This window comes from Pteronotus mesoamericanus, unplaced genomic scaffold (assembly GCF_021234165.1).
Source record: "Pteronotus mesoamericanus isolate MK-2021 breed Mesoamerican mustached bat unplaced genomic scaffold, CSHL_Meso_final contig_24, whole genome shotgun sequence".
NCBI classification, from domain to species: Eukaryota; Metazoa; Chordata; class Mammalia; order Chiroptera; family Mormoopidae; genus Pteronotus; species Pteronotus mesoamericanus.
In genome coordinates this window covers 29,044,019-29,059,886 of record NW_026555100.1, presented here as the reverse complement: position 1 = coordinate 29,059,886, position 15,868 = coordinate 29,044,019, and the positions used below count along the sequence as shown (strand labels likewise).

General features: G+C 43.3%; 1 protein-coding gene across 2 annotated transcripts in view; it reads left to right on the top strand.

The window, feature by feature from the left end:
• MYOF (myoferlin) overlaps positions 1–15,868 on the top strand; it is a 142,252-nt gene that overhangs the window by 49,477 nt on the left and 76,907 nt on the right. For both annotated transcript variants that reach the window (XM_054572867.1, XM_054572866.1), the window contains exons 6-15: positions 3,173–3,339; positions 3,971–4,099; positions 6,831–6,893; positions 6,979–7,029; positions 8,176–8,206; positions 8,677–8,792; positions 9,453–9,579; positions 11,069–11,172; positions 13,137–13,205; positions 13,307–13,350. In XM_054572867.1, the coding sequence (XP_054428842.1) occupies positions 3,173–3,339; positions 3,971–4,099; positions 6,831–6,893; positions 6,979–7,029; positions 8,176–8,206; positions 8,677–8,792; positions 9,453–9,579; positions 11,069–11,172; positions 13,137–13,205; positions 13,307–13,350 (901 nt within the window). The remainder of the gene's footprint in view (positions 1–3,172; positions 3,340–3,970; positions 4,100–6,830; positions 6,894–6,978; positions 7,030–8,175; positions 8,207–8,676; positions 8,793–9,452; positions 9,580–11,068; positions 11,173–13,136; positions 13,206–13,306; positions 13,351–15,868) is intronic.

Sequence of the window (15,868 nt, the reverse complement as noted above, 5' to 3'; positions counted from 1 at the left end):
GCTCCATGCCTGGGTCTCATTAACAGGGCATGCAAGTACAACCACCAGCATCCAAGTAACAAAACAGCTTGTGCAGATGGGCATGTTTGGCAATGCAAGGGCCCTCCTCATTCTGTGTGGGACACTTAGGGTAGCATTGTTTAACCCTGCACCGCTTCCTGCTACATAAAGGGGCAATTTCCTGCTCAAACACCCTTCCACTGTTAGGCAGAGACGCTGACGGTCGCCAGGACTTAGGCTGGTTTCCTCTGCTCCATCCCTTCAGCCTAAAGTCTGAATAACAGAAGGTGTTTCCAGAAGAAACTGGCTTCTCATGACCTGCCGTCTGTTTCTGGAGCATCCATCAAGAGTTCAATGTAGGCTTGTTCAGAGTCCAGTGCCACCAAGGGGTGCATTTTACCCTCTTCCTTCTGCTTGCTGCCCTAAACAACCGCTAACTCCAAGTGGAACAATCCACAGCAACCCAGGAAGTTAGTCTTAATTGTTGAGGGAACTTAAAGCTATGCATTGGCCAGACTGGGGCAGGTGGGCAGAAGGCAGGCCTGGCCCTCTGTGCTCCCCTGAGGCTGATGCCAAGGTTGGGAGGAGCCGCCCCCCTGGTGTCTGGGTGCTCTTTCCTGAGACCTGGGCAGGAGCTTTGCCAAATGGCTGGAGCCCTGAGAAGGCAGGAGCAGGGGCAGCAAGCCCTCGTTTATTACTCATTCCACACCCACCCAGCCCCTGCTGTGCACTAGGATTTGTGTCAGGCACAGGGGCAGATACAGCGAAGGAAAGGATAAGCCTTCTGCCTCTGAGAGGGGATGACAGTGGGGAGGCCCACGAGTTAACAACAGATGTGAGTCTCTGTGGTGAGAACCGGGTGGAACAATGTGTGGAAGACACAAGGAGGGTGACTCATTCCCTCCGGGAGAAGCGGGGACGGCCTGTCCCAAGACTGTACGTTTCATCTGGAACTTGGGGCAGTGGAGGAGGAGCTCATCTGGTGGAGGATAGGAGGAAGGACATTCTAAGACTGGCTGCCCCATTATGGGTAGCAGGAAAGCCCTTCCTTTGAAGTTCCCTCAAGAATAGGGAAGAAGAGATTGCAGGTTATCTCACAAAGGGCAAAGGTAGCTATTCCTCTACTTTTGGCTTTTACGGGGTTGCCCAGGGTCAGGAGGACAGCATCTCCTTCACGGGCAGCCTGGTTTTAGATCCATTCTTGTACCAGTGAGGTAGGGCAGAGAAATGGCCCTGGGTTCAGCTCAGCTCCTAGTAACCCAACAGTTTGCTTCAGCTCTCTGGACCTCAGTTTTTCTACCTGTAAAATGGGGTGAAATGTAGGCCAGACCAAAGATCTCTAAGGTCCCCTCAAGTCTACCATTCCGTGGGCCTGGGACTCCTTGAAGGACAATGAAGTATGACTCCAGAGTGTCAAGTCAAAGGAGCAGAGGGCTGAGGAACAGAGGGGGCGGTCACACTTGGTGAGTAGGAGACAAAATGGGGGGCCCATAAAGTGCCTGGAAAGGTTTAGTCAGAGCCCCAGGAGGAGAGCGGCGTGATTCAGAGAAGCATGGGTGAGCCCTCGTGTCCAGTGCCATGGGAGGTCAAGCATGGGAGTTCAGAAAAGGTTCCTGAATTAGCAAGAAGAGGTCATGGTTGACCTTTGCAGAACAAAAGCCAGGCTGCATGGGCTGAGCACGAATGGAAGGGCGCTGAGGGGGAGGGGTCCCGCTGGGCCAGACGCCAAAGCAGGACATCAGGGAGGCCTTTTACTTCCTCATGGTCGCTCCTTCCTCACTCTGTACCCCAAGCTCCCAGGCTCCCGCTGACTGCTCACACGCCACCCCCACCCATTGCTGCTCTCCCAGAGTGTTCTAGCATTCTCTGCTCCAACCAAAGCTGATGTCTCAACAAAACTTACATGCATGCACACATACATAAAACTAATGTATTGGGTGCTGCTCTGTGCCAGGCGCTGCGCTGAAGGTTGCATATAGATTAAATTTATCCTTACAATACTCTCTGGAAAGTACAGTAATTTTCCCTTTTTGCAAATGAGGAAACAAACAGAAAGTAAAAAACTTACTCAGACTCACATGGTTCAACGCTAGGATTTGAACCCAGGCAGTATAACTCCAGAGCCCACGCTTTAACAGCTGTGCTACACGGCAAGCTCCCTAAGCTAATTCGTACTATAATGTGAGAGACTGACAGATGACTCCATGTGGAAATTATATCTCTTACATGATTTTGTAAAGGAGGGGTTTCAGAATCCAAAGATAGGGCGTAGGAATGCAAGTATTTCTCTAGTCTCTCTTAAATTATATTGCACAGGTTACTGGGAGTTACAACTTTTTGCCTATTTGTCATTAGATGTAAGAAAGGGGAGACAGAGAAATGGAGTTGATTTTTGTTTTTTTAAGATGTGAAAGATTTGTGCATATTGAATGCAGAGGCCAGGCCGCCATGGAGAAGGAGCCACAGGAGGTGAGGGAGAGAGGGATATATACTTGGATGGGTGACTTTAGCAAGCAGGAAGAGCTGTTTTCCCCGAAATGTGAAGGGAAGCTAGGGAGGTAGGTGAGGGGACAGAGATGTGTGGAAATGACAAACCAGGATGAAGGGAGAGCGATGACCTCCATGGTCTGTTTGGCAAGCAAACTGGAGATGAGCTTCTCATCTGCAATGAGGGTGGACAGGGCATTCGTGAATCAGGAGCCTCACACGGCGGGAGACAGTGCAAACCTCAAGAGCACATCTTGAGAGAAGAGACCTGCAGTGGGAAGGGTGCAATTGAAGCCTCCTCTGCAAGGCTCTGGTTTCCCACAACATGTCCTCACCCCTCTGTCCTCACCACAGAAAGGCCCCTTAATGCCAGGATGGGCTCCGCGATCAGAACTGGGTGAGGTCTGGCTGGGTCTGACTGAGCCATCTTGCCCGCCCCCGTGGGCTCTGGCGGTCCCCTTGTCACTTTGAGGACAGCCTAAATGAGCGCCCTGATGCACCACAAACACATCTTCCTAAAGAATCATTATCTGAGTCAAAACAAGCCCAAGTCAGTGTCACCAAGAACCATCTTCTTCACCTGATGCCTCAGGAACACTAAAAACTTTGTGTCAGGAAACCACAGTATTCAGACATTCACAGCAGGAGGGCCATCTTTGACTGGGTTCCTTTTTTGGTGTTTTAGGAGAAGAGGAGGAAGGTGGAGGTGAGGAAGACGGCTTGGACATAATAATCAGGAGCCCTGGCCCCAAGGCGCCAGGTGGGACAGCGTCAGAAGCTCAGCTTGCCCGGAGGCTCACGAAAGGGAAGAACGCCCGGAGGATGCTGTCCAACAAGCCCCAGGACTTCCAAGTAGGAAGAGCCCAAGTGCCCCATACCCTTGTCTCACTACCACATTGTTCAGCTTCTGGCAGGTTACAGTGATGTCTGGAAGGACCTATTCCTATTGGCAGTAGCTCAACTAGTAAAAATAAGACATCAAGTCATAAGCCCAATAAGAAGAGCTTTCCATCTTTCTTCTGCATGGAGAAATAGATGTCAAGCTAGATTTGGCTCTTCAGAGAAAAAGAAATCCCCTTCCTTTTGGCGGCAGGACAGAGCTAATTACATAACAGAAGCATAGGCATTGGGTTTTCATAGCTCTGGGCACTGCCTTAGTCTTGGAGACGGCTATGGAGGCGTTAGTACATCCCAGGGCTCAGGAAGGCCAGGAAAGAGGCTGGGGTGGCCTGTCCTTTCCCGGGCCAGCTCTCAACTAATTCAACCCCACTCCTGCTCTTGGTTTCCACAACCCAACTCCAGTCCCCACCCTGGGAATGAGCACAGGTGGCGGCACCAATCCGTTAGGACCAGTACGTTGCAGAGCGACTCTGGCCAGGTTTCCACCATCCTCGCCGGTGAACGAGCTGAGGAAACACCTGAGGATTCTCTTACAGCGTGTGCTGGGAAAGGGTCTGTAACAACACCCCTTCTGTGCTTGCAGATCCGGGTCCGAGTGATTGAGGGTCGGCAGTTAAGTGGCAACAACATAAAACCTGTAGTCAAAGTCCACATCTGTGGCCAGACACACCGAACGAGAATCAAGCGAGGGAACAATCCTTTTTTTGATGAGGTAAATGAGCTCAGCAAGTCTGTTCTATTTATATGCACTTTCCTGCCTTTCAGCCACCTTTCCAGTGAACCATGTGGGAGGGGAGCATAGGTACGAACTCAACTCGTAAAGACAATACGAAGTTCCAATGTTAAATGTAAGAGCGACTGGGTCTTGAAATCACACAGCCTGCTTCCTCACTGCTTCTCAGGGCTGCCAGGGCCCTTCTGGTATTTTCGTAACAACTCCCTGACAGAACCCTTCCTAATGGGTCCTTGTACCCCTACCAGAGAGTCCATGATGTCACCTACTTCTGCCTTTGTTTGGTCTTTCTAATTAGCAAGATGCTCTGAGGAATGACTCTGTGTGACTAAGTAATCTGACTTTTTAATGGTGTCAAAAACTTACTTTGCTGCAAAAAGAATACTTGTTAAAGGAAAACAATTATGAATAAAAATGGTTTTTTCCCCTTCCCTATACTGACAATATGTAACCTGGCTCCGTTGGCCTCTTCACACTCCTCACAAACTACTGAATACATTTCTCAAAAGTACCGAATATCTTGACAGTCCCGTCAAAGGCCACAAACTCCACAATTAGGACCGTGAAGAGAAATCATAAGTCGGGGGAATTTTTGGAGTCCAGACTTGTTCTGCTTAGGAGATGCCTTTCTGAGATTCCTCCAGCCTGCATCTCATGCTTTGTTCTCTGAGCCCAGGCCTTTCCTACCACTGTTTCTTACCACAGTTCCTCTTAGTTCCCTATGGCTTCTAAACCCACCCCAGCTCTGACTTTTGTTCTTTTTCCTACCTCTATTCACAAAAGAACCAATTTCTTCTGTTTGGGGTTCCTGTTTCTGACCCTTTGTTCAAGCTGGCCCCCAGCTTCCCAGAAGGCCTTGTTTCCTTCTCACCTCTACCTTCCCCTTAGAGGAGTCACAGACAAGAGCATGCAGATAAGGAGTGTGGGAGTTGATTTAAGAGGTGAGGGTGGAGGGCGGACACTAAGATGGGGCACTTCAAATGGATTTGGAGAAAGGCTGGGAGATTTATGCTGGAGGACAAGACTGGATTACAGGGACAGCAAGATACTGGATGCGGAAGGCATAAGACCTATCAATGCATTTCTGATGCAGGATAAATATTTATTCAACTATATTCTCAGGAACGCAGTAAGAATCACCACCTCAGAATTTTCCCATTTTAATTTTTTTTTCTTTTTGAGATTAGACCTCTAGACAAAAGGGAAGAGCCAAATAACTGAGTCAATTTAGAAATCAAGAAAAGAATTTTACTAAAACATCCCTGGTTTACATATGTCTTCCTAACCAAATGATTAAACATGGTATCACCAATAATGGAACAGATTTAACCTGTGTCCTGGTGTGATGTAATGGAAGAAATCAACATCACCTGTGTCTTTTCTTATCAATGGACAACGTGAATCTAACAGTGAGGAAAATCCACACAAATCCAGATTGTGGGATATTCTCCAAAATAACCAGTTGTGATAGAAAAAAACAAACATTAAAAATAGGCAGGAGTGCTGGTGTAGATAAAAGGAGACTAAATAGACACAACAGCCAAATGCAATGTGTGATCCTTGAGCGGTTGCTAGATGTTAAAAATATTTTTCTAGCCCTGGCAGGGTAGTTCAGTTGGTTAGGGTATTGTCCGATACACCAAGGTTCCGTGTCCTATGCCCGGTGAGGGCACATACAAGACTCAATGAATGAATGCATAAATAAGTGGAAAAAACAAAGTGATGTTTCTTGCTCTGAAAAATTAATTTAAAAAAACTTTTTCAGGACAATTGTAGCAATTTGAAAATTGGCTGTATGTTAAATGTTGTGTTTCTTGGGTATGATAATAGTATTGCGATTGTATACAAAGGTGTCCTCGCTCTCAGGAGATGCGTGAGAATCTATTTGAATGAGTAAAGCATTATTGTATCTAGAACTTTCAAATAATTCAGTTAAAAAGAAGGGGGGGGGGGACATTTCACTAAACCTGAAATGTCCCAAAGTGGTAACAGTTGATGAACATAAATGAAAGAGGGTGTTTATTTTACTGTTTTTAAAAATTTCTTTGTAGATTTGAAATATTTTTAAGTAAATAAAAAGTAGGAGAAAAAGTCTCAGTTTAAATAAATGTTCAATCTTTCTTTCTTAGGAGTAAGGTTTAGTGGTACATAGAACTGGTTTTGGGTACAACCTCGATGTATCCAATATTTATCTCCCAAGAATCAACCTTCTTAAATTTAGCTGTTACAATGGGTTAAAATGTGGTCAATATTGACTCTACTGAGGGACTAACATCATCTAATAAGCAAAGTTGACTTTGAAGATGTTTTGTTAGAAAGAACAAAATTAGGCTAGATAGAGCTAAAAACTGTAGAATTAAATTCAGTTTTGCAGGTCATGCAAGCCCTAAACCTACGATGTAACCTTAAAGCTTTATTTAATTAAGCTAGTAGGTATCTGGTCCCAAAAGAACAATTTCATTTACTTAAACACTAGAATTGTTACTTTTTTTTCTTTTTCCAACATGCAGAAGTGAGTTTCCCATGAAGCTCATGAAGCTTAAGATTTGAGGACTTTTCTAAGGTCCTGCAATGTGCTCACATGATTAAATCTAATTTGGGGTTTGTGTGTTGTATGTTTGGGGAGGGTCCTCAAAATTCTAGTACCCTAGGCACCAAAGCTGAGTCCACTCCTACTAATATTCAAGCACTTTTCTCTTTGTTTTGACAGTTGTTTTTCTACAACGTCCACATGACCCCTTCTGAATTGATGGATGAGATCATCAGCATTCGGGTAAGGGGACCACAGAGGACAGATGTCATGCCCACTGTCTGCCAAATAAAGCCAATGATCTTTTCACCGCTCTTCTTTCTTCCAGGTTTATAATTCCCACTCTTTGCGGGCAGATTGTCTGATGGGGGAATTTAAGGTGGGTGTCAACTGTCAGTTTCATTCAGTTTATATCTCAGATGGGCGCTTTCATCATGAGGAATCAGGTTCTTGGCCAGGTCTCAGGAAGCCTGTCTTGGTGACATCTTAATATCATAGGTAAGGGATTGATGCCACACTCCTCGCCGGCAGCTGGAGTGCCAGCAGGACATGGATGGCCCTGGGGCTGGAAACCGGCTGAGTACCGTCCGAGCCTGGCCCACTTCCAAAGTCCCACACTTAGCAGCACCCTAAAGCAAGATGACTTGAATCTGACACCTCAGGGCCCGTCCCAGTGCACTGGCTGTGGGTGGAGGCCCACCCGCTGCTACAAATGGAAGGGGTGCTTTATGGCAAGAAGCCCCTCACACAGTTCCGCTCGCCAGTGACCCCAGAACACCATCTACAAAGCCATTTATTTTAAAGCTGAAGTATGAAAGGCAAGCCAAACACTGGAATTAAGGACACATACTTGGTACCTTCCCAGCTATTCTACATGGAATGGGCCACATCTCGAAGGAGGGAGCCTGCAGTCATGAGAAGTCCTAGAGGATGATCTGGGTCAGGTAGACCTAGTTCATACCCTTTCTGCCACTAACTAGCCACATGCCAATTTCTCTGATCTTTAGTTTCTTCATCTGTAAAATGGGGTCAGTGTGAAGACTACAATAACTGGGATGGAATATATAAAGTATTTAGCATAGCACCTGGTACATTAAAGTATCCAATCAATGATTATATTAATATTAGTTGGAGAAGAGTATTTGATAGGCAGTTGGGCCAGGTGACCTCCTGTAGGGTAACTGCCAGTCCAGGCTTGCCTGGGACTGAGGAGTTTCACACAATGAAACTTTCTGTGCTACCAGAGAGGTCCCAAGCAAACAGGACCCACTGGTTACCCTACTTGGTCCCTTCCAGCTCTAAGACTAGCTCATTCATTCAAAATAATGAAGTTCTTCTACTGTACATGCTGCATGTCAGGCAAAGCATTGGGGATGCAGAGAGGGTAGAGTAGAAATGTTGAGTCCCAAGGAAATTTTAGTTTGGTCAGGAGTATTGTATTTAAATTTAATAATGATGGTTTCTTTGAAGTGACTATACTGATTTTAAAATCTACTTATACTCCTTTAATTACTTTTTCCCCCAGATCGATGTTGGGTTCGTTTATGATGAACCTGGTAAGTGATGGTCTCTCCATGAACTGGAAGATTCTGGGAATCAAGAAAATTTGGAGAATTGAGGAATCAAAACTATTTTTTTTTTCTTGATTGAGAAGGGGGAAGGATACTTAGCCAGAATGAATAATAGTAGCTTAATATAGATTTCATTTTTAAAACTCTAACGGTAACTATCTTAACATTCGCAAATGGGTAATTTCTCTTTTTGTGCAGATATTTTGATCCTATCAGGATCAAATGATACAACCCGTTCACAGAGCTCAGAGAGCCTTGTCTGGGTCCCACGAGGGGAGGATGTGGGTGGAGGCCGTGCGAAGGGGAGGGCATTAGTATAGACACTCTTCTGGGGAGTGTGCGTGGTGATGGCGCTGTAGAGGAAATGGTTGTTTATCGTAACTGCGGATGAAATCGCAGACCCGTCATCTTCTCTTCAAAGTGGCCTTGTCCTTTTACTCCTTTTTTTATTTTAGGTCATGCTGTCATGAGAAAATGGCTGCTTCTCAATGACCCTGAAGATACCAGCTCGGGTGCTAAAGGTTACATGAAAGTCAGCATGTTTGTCCTGGGAACCGGAGATGAGCCTCCTGTGAGCCCCTCCATTTCCTACCGTTTACATTTTTTCACAGAAAAGTGAGACCAAGGGTTAAGCAAATGGGCACCAGGACTTGAGAAACAAAGCACAGCTTCTAATTAATAATCCCAAAGCTCCTGTCTCTTCTATTTTTTCAAAAGCTCTTTTTTTGTCTTCATGGCAGAATTATTTTCTAGCTCACTGAGGCACCTTCCTGGTGTCTATGAGTGGGGTTTTCCATCAGTATAGATATCTCTGTTTTTAAGACTTTTTTGCATGATTTTATCTACAGAGCATGGCCCACTTGCAGAATGAGACATTGCTTTTTAAAAGGACAATTGTCCTAAGAAACTGGGTAGCAAAACCAGGAATAATGGAATAGTGAAAGGCCAGAGAGAAATTGGAAGAATTTCAGGATCTTTTTTTCTCTCTCTTTACTATTTAGTTCTCATAAAATTACAGAATGCATTATTTTCTCATGGTGTACTGATTAAAGAAATATGCACATTGATTTTGTAGAGCAGTTTTCTTGAATTGATGGCTGGACTCTTAAGCCTGAAGCAGGAAATCCTAATGGAACTAGCTCTGATCAGTGTGGTTTTAGAAGCATCAGTCTGGGTTCTTACAAGCACTCCTCTTCTGTGTGTATCATTTGCTATTGTGTATCCCCAACAGCCTGAGAAACAAGACTATGATAATGACACTGAGGATGTGGAGAGTAATTTGTTACTCCCTGCTGGCATCGCCCTCCGGTGGGTGACCTTCATGCTGAAAATCTACCGAGCAGAGGATATCCCCCAGAGTACGTATTGATTTCATCCTGCCCCAGGATTATCAGTTATTTGCATGGTTAGATGTGTTGTTAAAAATCGTACTCTGAATAGGGATTGGTGCTCCCTATTGTATGTTATTTTCTTTCTTAAAGGCCTTCATGAACTTATTTTCATTCCCTCTGGCCCCACTGCAAGCTATCTGAGCTGGTTCATGAGGTAGCTAGTTGGCCACTGACACATGGATTTTGTTGAGCCTTTTGGCCCAGTCTGCTCTATCCCTTCTTTCTTCAATGTTCCGTATCTTCTCTTTGTTCTAGAGCATTACTAAAGAGAGGTCGGCAGTCAGCACTTCCAATTTCTTTCATCCCAAAATGAAAATGTGAAATTTTATAAACAAATAAATGGGTTTGCTGTCAGATTAGTAAAAATGGCTGAGCACAGGGTGGTTAAGTGCCAATAACTAAAAGTCTGTCACTATTGTATTATGAGAGATGTGCACCAAGAGACTGGATGCATTTCAGATTCATAGAGACTAGTCCAGTTAGTCCTCTGTTAATGTCCAGGACCCAGCATCCTATCTGCCTGGCCCACCTGTGTGCCTCCTGCTGGACCCTGGGACAAAGGTCTCCTCACCAAGTCCCCAGGGGGCAGCACCTGCTGGTCAGGCCATGGATCTCTTCAGGATTGGCTGCTTTTCCTGGGGAACCCCCCTCCCTTTTTAAAGACCCTAAAATGCCTCCCTATACCATCTTTTCCTCAGAAATATTTTCAATGAACTAAATAAATTAAAGCTCACATTAAAGTTCCTACCTGTTTAATTGATTTCTAGTCACTTTTGAGTTTGTCAAAATAGTGATCTGCCCTGGCTAGTGTGGCTCAGTGGATTGAGTGCTGGCTTGAGAACCAAAGGGTCACCAGTTTGATTCCCAATCAGGGTTCATGCCTGGGTTGCAGGCCAGGTCCCCAGTTGGGAGTGCCTGAGAGGCAACCACACACTGATGTTTCTTTACCTCTCTTTCTCCCTCCTTTCCCCTCTGTCTAAAAGTAAACAAGTAGAATCTTAAAACAAAACAGCAATCTGCTGTTCATAATTGATTAACTATGTTATAATATGTCAAATTTTCTTGAGTTTCTCCGAAAAACTCAGCCTGGGCCTCTATCATTTTGACCTAAATTACCTTTTCCAACTTGAAACCAAACCTGAATTTAGCAATTGTCTCTTAGTCTCTGAATGAACTTTTTATTTCTACTTTTTCCTCAATAAATGGTTAATTATCAACATAATAATTTCTCAGTTTAATTTTCAAAGTGCTCCTTTTTAAAACTCTGTGGGGAGAAAACATTTTCTCTCTCAGCTGAGACTCAAAGGATTTCTGCAATACAGTGCTACTTTTGAGAATAATTTTGGTGACAACTGTGTTCATGCACAGGAGAACATTTTTAATATTGTTGAGTGATTTCTATTCTTTTATAAGAGAATTAGATTTAATTTCTGCCATGTGACATGTTACTTTCCAGTGGACGATGCCTTCTCTCAGACGATAAAGGAAATATTTGGAGGCAACGCAGATAAGAAGAACCTAGTTGATCCCTTTGTAGAAGTTTCCTTTGCTGGAAAAAAGGTTTGTACGTGATCTAAATGCGGATGCCTCTAGAAATAAATACATAAGCTGCTGTGCTTTCCTTGGAGTGAATTCCTGCTAATTCTTTGTGAAAGTGGCCCCCTGAGGAGCCGGGCGCTCTGCAGGAACACAGATTATCTGAGTCTGAACATGCCAGGCTTCTCCCCAGGTTCATTCTGGAGTGGAAAGTATGCAGGACTCAAATTGGAATATTCAATCTTTTTGAAAAATTAAAATAGTGAAAGCTACCACTGAATTGTTTGGATTATTTCCCCGGTCCAAGATTACCTTAATCTGAGGCAAGCTCCCTCGCCGGCATAATAAATCCCTGGAAAATGTCCTGGAGTCTGGCCCTCAGTGCCCAGCGGCCCACCCTTGTCATGGGTCTCCCCTCCCGTACCCCCCTGAGCTGCTGGAACTGGAGAGTCAGGCAGGGGAGCCCCATCTTGGTTCTCTGGGAAAAGCTGGGGAACCCCTGGTGTAGGAACACCTATAAACAGCACTTTTGCCTAGAGGTGGTCAAAGATTTGAGAGTGGGATTCCACAGAAGCATAACACCCCACCATGGCCAACTGCAGGCATGAAAAACTAGTATCTTTGATATAGTTGAACCACTTATTTATGACAGGGAGATTTGGCGAATGAAACACATGTGGACTGAGTGTTATTTCCTAGGGGAGCCCATGGTGAGCGGCAGGAGAGCCCTGAGTTCGGGAGTGAGATGAGGCCTGATCTAAATTCAGATTTCACCCCGCCCCATCGGCAGTTAAGGCAAATACCTTAACCTCTGAGTCTCAGTTTTATGAAATATAAATGAGGGCAATAATAACCTCATAGGAGTGGCGAAAGAGTTCAATAATTTGAGAAGTAATTATTGGGAGCCTATTTAATAACAGATTACTCTCCCGTGTGCTGGGATAGAGAATTGAGCAAAACAGTCAGCCATTGTTCTTGTGGAGCTTGCTTTGTAATAGAAAGGACAACAATGAACAAGCTAACAAGTAATTGAATGATTTTAGGTAGTGCTAAATACGACGCAGAAACCAAAGCAGGGAACAGGAAGTGACTGGCGCAGGGACTTGAAGGGGTGTTTTGCTAGGGTATCACCTTTGCGGAAGTGACATTTGAGCAGAGACCTGGATGATGCAGACATCTGGGGTGGGAGTACGGTGCTGGGGTGGGGGAGCTGCCAGACGGAGGAATAGCAGATGTAAAGGCCTCAAGGAGGAGACACGTTTGCAACCAAAGAACATCCAGGTGCTGGAGTGGAGTGAGCAAGGGGGAAGAAAGGAGGAAAGGCCAGAGAGATGTGGGGAGTGGGGCAGTAGGGCGTTTTCGGCCAGAGGAGGGATCTGGACTTTGTTCTAAGTTTAACTGGGGAGATAAGGGTGGATGCTACACAAGGGAGTGACCTGAATGTGTGGAGGCAGGAGAGGAAGTGAAGATCCAGATAGAAGCAAACTGCTGGCGCCTGGGGGAGATCAGGATCCACAGGCAGATAAGGGTGTCAGGATTGACTCACGGATTGGATGAGGCATGTGATGCGTAGGGGAGAGGGGCGGCTGACTTTGTTGTAAGCCTGAGCCACCTGGTGAATGATGATGGGAAGACTGGCAGAGGGGTTACTGGACAGGATCAAAAGACCTGTTTGGACATGTTAATGAAGAGATGCTTGTAATACGCAATATGTAATAAATGCTCTATGAACATTTATCTTGCTTCATTACATTAGCACAATGTTAGAAATATGGCTATCAAAAATAAACTTTTAGTGCATAGAAGAAGAAAGATCATTATTAAATCCATGTCATATTTTGTCAAATCATTATCAAGAAAAGTAAACTTTAACCAGGTTACTAAGTACATAAGTAAACTGCTACAGTCATAATCTAGTAGGCATATATCATAAACTTTTAGAAATTAGAAACTTGAATACCTACTGTTTTCCCTTGTTGATTTTACAGGTTTGCACAAATATAATTGAGAAAAATGCAAACCCTGAGTGGAATCAAGTTGTTAATCTTCAGATCAAGGTTTGACTTTCTTTTCTTTCAGAATAAGTAAGAATATTTACTTTAATAGTTAGCTGAATAAATTGAAAAATAACTACTTTTTTTCTATTTTATTTTAACAGTTTCCTTCAGTGTGTGAAAAAATAAAACTAACAGTATATGACTGGTGAGTTATAAAATGGACTTGTGTCTAATTCAAAATTAAAGAATTAAACATTTGGATATTAAGGAACATTACTCTAGATTACCTAACTCTTACAATTTTAGTATTTTTTCTTTTCTGTGTGCAGGAAGGAATAAACTGTTCTTGGAATTGGGTGTTTTCTTTTAAAAATAGTAATAGTGTTGTTGCAGAAAAGTTTTGAATAGCTTAGTTCAACTGCTCATAAAGAAGAAAAAATTATCTGAAAATGCCCCAAGATAAGGAATTAAATACCATTAGGCTGTCCAAAATAGACCTCAGAAATGGAATAAAGCATTTCTTGAGAAGAATCACTAAAACATTTTGTTATTAGTATTGTTAGAAAGAAAAAATAGACAGAGCTACCTACCTGAGTGCAGGAAATTCTTTCAAAGTTTCTGATGGAATTTTTACTAGACCAGCCTCCATCCTTGAGTATGTTCTCGTTCAATGGGGCATTCCACTGCAGCCTTTAGCCCCCTGAGACTGGAAATGGCAAATACCGTCGTCGTCGTTGTCATCGTCATTGTTGTCGTCGTCATCATCATCATCAGTGTTTATTATGTTAGCTGCTGTTTTATGAGCACTACTGCCAGGTGCTGGGCCTCATGCCTTGCCTACCTCATTCTCTTTAGTCTTTAGAGTAACTCTGTTGAATAGAGACTGTATTATTAGTTGATTTTACAGATGGAGACACTGAAGCTCAGAGAGGTCATGTAACTTGCCCACAGTCACTTAGACAGTTACTCAGTTGGGCCTCCTTTTCTCTGGCCTTAGTTTTTCCATTAGTCAAATGTGTTTGACTTTCATGTTAATACCCTCTTGGTTCTATGGCAACAAGGCACTTTGGGAGGAGGAAAGTAGGCTTTGTTTTGCTCAGTTAATTAATTTATTCAGTTAATGAAGAGCCATGAAAGGGCCTGAGGACAAAATGTCATTTCCGGTGAGTGTGAGCTAGTTTTAAGGCATTTAGAGCCCTCAGGTGACATTCTGAAGATGCTTCAGAGACCTCAGGAACCCTCGGGAGTGTGGGTTTGAACCCTGAATAGCTCAGGTGACCTTCTGGCCTACAGGCTCTGCTGTGTGCTTATTGCTGATGGAGCCATCTCAGGGTTGCCTGCGATCACTGAGAATGTAGGGCTTTTCCTGACCTAGTCTGCCCTCTCCAAGGGGACAGTGCAGGTTAGGACGCCCAGAGAGATCCTGTTTAACTGGGGGACTCTTGGATCCAGATCTTAGGCTCCATACCCTGCAGAATATTTGCCTTGAGCAAAAGCTAAGAATTCTTCAAATTTAACCCTTCTATGCGGACAAAAAAAGTGCAAGTTCTCATGCCAACTGTATTTAATCAGTCACTTTCTATAACCTTATGTTATTATATACTATGTATCATATTATACACAATATACAGAATGAGACACAAGTAGGTTTGTGAAACACAGAGTTTATTCTTGTACTATTATTTATTAATCATTGTATTTATTTATATGAATAACTGTTAACCTACTTTTGTCTGATCCTTATTTCTTATACCTATTATGTATCCAGTCAGAGATTGTTTCATGAGTTAGGCTCACAGACTAAGATACCCATGAATTATACACAAAGTTATATATACTCAGAGTGGGCAAATTTGTTCCTCCTGTACAGATAATAAGATTTAGTTTCCAGTCAAACAACTGTAGTCAAAAAAATAGCATCCATCACACAGTAGTGCTCAATAAATGTTTGAATTGAATTGAAGGGAATTTTTCTTCCTGTGAAGGACATTTAGATGTAGCCCATTTTCATTATTAAACTATCATAGTATTGAATAATTAGTATGAACATGATAAAATAAGATATGCACTTATTCTATGTAATATGATTATATTATACTCATTATGTAATGTGCCTATAATTGATTCATTCATTTTATGACAACAGTATTGAGTGTGTAGGCAAATCTCATGACTTCTGTAAAAATCTCAGTTTCCATAACTGAAATGAGTTGTCTGACTAGATCAGCATTTCTTAAAGGGTGTTTAGAAAACTACCTGGATTAGAATCAATTAGGAAATACATTGGCTTGCCCAAAAAGTTTGCTCAGCTTTTTCTGTATGATGGCTTCAGTAGTGATAAGTTGTCTTTTACTTTATTTGAAACAACTTTGTTAGATTACTTACACCATACACAAAAATAAACTCAAGATGGATAAAAGATGTAAATATAAGTCACGACACCATAAAAGTCCTAGAGGAGAACATAGGCAGGAAACTCTCAAATATTCCACACAGCAATATTTTCACTGATAGGTCCCCTAGAACAAAGGATATAAAGGAAAGGATAACCAAATGGGACTTCATCGAAATAAGAAGCTTCTGCATGGCTAAAGAAAACTTCAGTGAAATGAAAAGGGAACCAACCGTATAGGAAAATATATTTGCCAATGATACCTAGAACAAGGGTTTACTCACCCCTGTGAGTAAAGAACTCACACAGCTCCACTCCAGGAAGACAAACA